This window comes from Dromaius novaehollandiae, chromosome 22 (assembly GCF_036370855.1).
Source record: "Dromaius novaehollandiae isolate bDroNov1 chromosome 22, bDroNov1.hap1, whole genome shotgun sequence".
NCBI lineage: Eukaryota > Metazoa > Chordata > Aves > Casuariiformes > Dromaiidae > Dromaius > Dromaius novaehollandiae.
The window spans coordinates 11,565,092-11,568,727 of NC_088119.1; the positions used below are offsets into that span (position 1 = coordinate 11,565,092).

Sequence of the window (3,636 nt, forward strand, 5' to 3'; positions counted from 1 at the left end):
GTGACGCCGCGGGGCGGGCGGGGCCGCTCTGCCCAGCGGGGCCGCGGGTCTCCCGGCGCGCCGCGGCCATGGGGAACCGGCTGGCGGACATGGCGCCGGCCCCGCCGTTCCTGCCGCCGTTCCTGCCGCCCTTCCAGGCGCTGCACGTGGTGGTGCTGGGGCTGGACGCGGCCGGCAAGACGTCGCTGCTGTACCGGCTGAAGCTGCAGGAGTTCGTGCAGAGCGCGCCCACCAAGGGCTTCAACACGGAGCGGGTGCGGCTGCCGCTGGGCCGCGCCCGCGCCGCCACCTTCCAGGTGTGGGACGTGGGCGGGCAGGAGAAGCTGCGCCCGCTGTGGCGCTCCTACGCGCGGCGCACGGACGGGCTCGTCTTCGTGGTGGACTCGGCGGAGGGCGAGCGGCTGGAGGAGGCGCGCCTGGAGCTGCACCGCATCGCCCGCGCCGCCGAGGCGCAGGGCGTCCCGCTGCTCGTCCTGGCCAACAAGCAGGACGTGCCGGCGGCGCTGGCCGTGCCCGAGGTGGAGCGGCGGCTCGGGCTGCAGGAGCTGGGCGCCGGCACGCCGCGCTGCGTGCAGGGCTGCAGCGCCCGCGACGGGCTGGGGCTGCACCAGGGGCTGCGCAGCCTCTACGACATGATCCTCAAGCGCAGGAGGCTGCAGCGGCTCGGCCGCAGCAAGCGCTGAGGGCGGCGGGCGAGCCCCGCTCGGCGCCGCGGCGGCCGGAGGAGCCGCTGCTGCGCGACCCCGAGCGGCGGCCCTGGACTGCGAGTGACCCCGGGTTGCCGGGCTGGGGGGGGCCTTGGCGCTGGAGCCCTCTCTGAAGCCGGGTTGCCTCATTCTTCACCTCCGTGAGCGGGGCCGGGGGCCGCTCTAGCTGTCCCGGGAGCCCTGCTCTGCTCCTCCCCGCTGGAGCAGTGGGGGCCAAGGCCAGCTCCCTCTGGGGCAGAGGGCCGGGGACCCGGGAGGTGCTTTCTCCCTGGAGGCTTGACTGGGCCACGGCTCCACGTGCGGGAGCAGGGACTGACCCAGCCCTTGGCCGTTCACGCGGGAGCTGCCGCAAAGCGTTCAGCGCCGCAGGGGACAGTAACCGGGAGAAGGGACTGGTCGGTACCTGTGCGTGCAGGGGACCGTGCAGTGATACGGGTGTTGTGTCCCCGTTTCTCTCCCTGCGTCCCTTACAGAGAGAGCAAATACGATGCTTGTGCCCGCTTGGATTTGTTATCACAACCGACCTCTCCTTCTCCACCTGCTATATGAAAAGGATTGTGGCAGGACATGGACATCGTGGGGAGGAGAGAGGCAACAGACTGGGAGCTTCTCTACATCCCTGCGAGTTCCTGGCAGAGTAATCTCTCAATCATGTTAGCTGAGACTCTTAGCAGAAAAGAAGCCCTCGAATGAGCATGGCTTGGGTTGTTGCATGCAGTGTCTTTGCAATACCAAGAGGCTCAAGTCTTCCACACTGCTCATCTTTGCAGAGACCATGCGGGAATGACTTCCTTTCAACAAGTAAAAGTAGGCATAATGCAAGCATATAAAGCCACCTGTGAGCTGCAGAAAGCAGATCAGAAGCACCTGTTCTCCGTATCTCCAGACCGGGAGGGGTTCCTATCAAATAGTTTTGCATGAAATTTTTGCTGCCACAGGATGCCAGTGACTCCAAGAATCAGTGAGACCTGAAGAACAGGTTGATGCTAAAAGGCTTTGAAAAAGACCTTCAAATTTCAGGGACAACACTGATCTCTAGTTATTGCGTATGTTGTCCTGCCTCAGTCTGCAGTGTCTGATCCTGCTGGTTTCAGGAGTGGGAGACCACCTTCAACAGCTCTGTGCAGAGCCTTTTGCACCCCAGCACCGGGGTACTTCTCAAGTCAATGCAGCCACTGACTCTGATCCTAGGCTTTCTGCTGCACGTGCTTTCTGCTGAAGTGAAGTACTCTGCAAAGCACAGATTGTCCTGGCTGTGCTCAATGGATAAACTAATGATCTGTAGCTGTGCACAGGGTCGGTCCCTGCTCCCTAGGAAGGAGTGTGTAATATTGGTGTGTGGCACACTAAACTTTTGTCTGAGAATATTCAGCAATAAATAATGGTGATGCACCAAAGTGTTTTACCTTTTGTGAGGTGTGGGGGGCTTGCCTTTTTCTAGATTCTGGATAGGTGTCTTGTGAAAACAAATGATAGGCAGTGTTCTCTACAGGTTGCAGCTGAGCTGCGTGAGGACTGTTCTCATTCCCTACCCATTTATATTCCTGTGCTCCTTTAATTGCAGAGGAATGCCACTAAATAGCCAGCTTTTCCTGTTGGCTGCTTCCCTGGGTAGGGTAGCCCTTGGTGCAAAGAGAAACCTTGAGCTCAGCAATAGCAGGCCATGAGTTGCTGATGAATACAGAAGTTGTTGAACTTCTCTACATAACCTACTCCAGTCTGAACACATTGCTTAGGGCTGGGAATTAGTTTTATGGTTTGGATTAGGTATCTGGGGAAGAGAACACTCAGGTTATTCCCTGACATAGGTGTGTATATAATAGGAACACTGGCCATCCTTCTTGCCTAGTGCAGCTGTAGTGTCGGGCCCGATGGTTAGAGGTGTAGCAAACACAAATGGGTATCTTGGCAGAGGCTGTTTCAATCTGCGCCACAGCTGCCATGCCATGGTCTGAAGTACTGGCTGACCTGGATGGAGGTTGCCTGGTGTAAACATCTTCCATGTCATGTCATTACAGGGCTGTCCAGTAGCTCAGGGCTGGTGCAGTGATCCAGGATACAAACAGCCTACCAGAGCTGCCTGGCCTTTGTGTCTCTGCTCAGCTCCTAGCCCAGCTGGCATGGGAGGGAAGAGAAAAGCCCCTGGAGCACTTCAAGTGAGATGAGATGCTTTGATGGTTAATGAAACCCTGTCACATCCTGAAGTGCAGAGCTGGGTGTTCCACTGGGATGTGTCTCAGCACCTAATCACTCTCTTTTATGTCAGAGAATTTACTGCAGTTTAAATCCCCTCAGGGATATTATATAGTCATTGCTCTGCATACCTGGCATCCTCCCTCTGCACCAGCACCCCACCCTTAGCTGTTTTGCTGACTTGCTTTATCTCCCTGAAATCAGCAGCTCCTGCAATTCATTGCTAGTTTCAGCAGGGCGGTGAAAGAATTTGATTGATTGCAGGACCAGGAGGCCACATGTTTCCGCAAAGAGTTTCCCATGGCATTGCCTGTGAGTTCAGGAACCCGATGCTGATGAGTTACCACCGCGTAAATCCCAGGAAAGGCTACATGGCAGGGGCAGGTACCTGTGAAGCTTCAGCCAGATCTAAAGCCTTTCAGGTGGGAGAAGTGAGTGGGGAAAAAGCAGAGTTTGCAAAATCTTAATGAGGTTAATTCAGGCTTTGTCATTGCTTTGTAATTTTGTGATTAACTTCTACAACTGACTGCTTTTGGTGATTAAGAGGCATAGCAGATTCTCCAGATAAAACCTTTAGGTGTTTCACAGCTCAGCTGTTTTTGAGCCCTTGTAAGGGGGAATAGTAAACGAGTTTACAAGAGTGGTTTCCTCAGAGCAGTATTAGCAAATCTCTTCATTTCCAGGGAGAAGACAGATTTACCTGGGCTGCTAATCCACACAAAGGAAGACAAATCCT

The 3,636-nt window shown here is 56.1% G+C and overlaps 1 protein-coding gene across 1 annotated transcript; it reads left to right on the top strand.

The window, feature by feature from the left end:
• On the top strand, positions 1 to 2,104 carry ARL4D (ADP ribosylation factor like GTPase 4D). Its single transcript, XM_026113547.2, has one exon. It carries the CDS (start codon positions 69 to 71, stop codon positions 681 to 683), a length of 615 nt encoding a protein of 204 aa, XP_025969332.2. The 5' UTR covers positions 1 to 68; the 3' UTR covers positions 684 to 2,104.
• Positions 2,105 to 3,636: the final 1,532 nt, after the last annotated feature.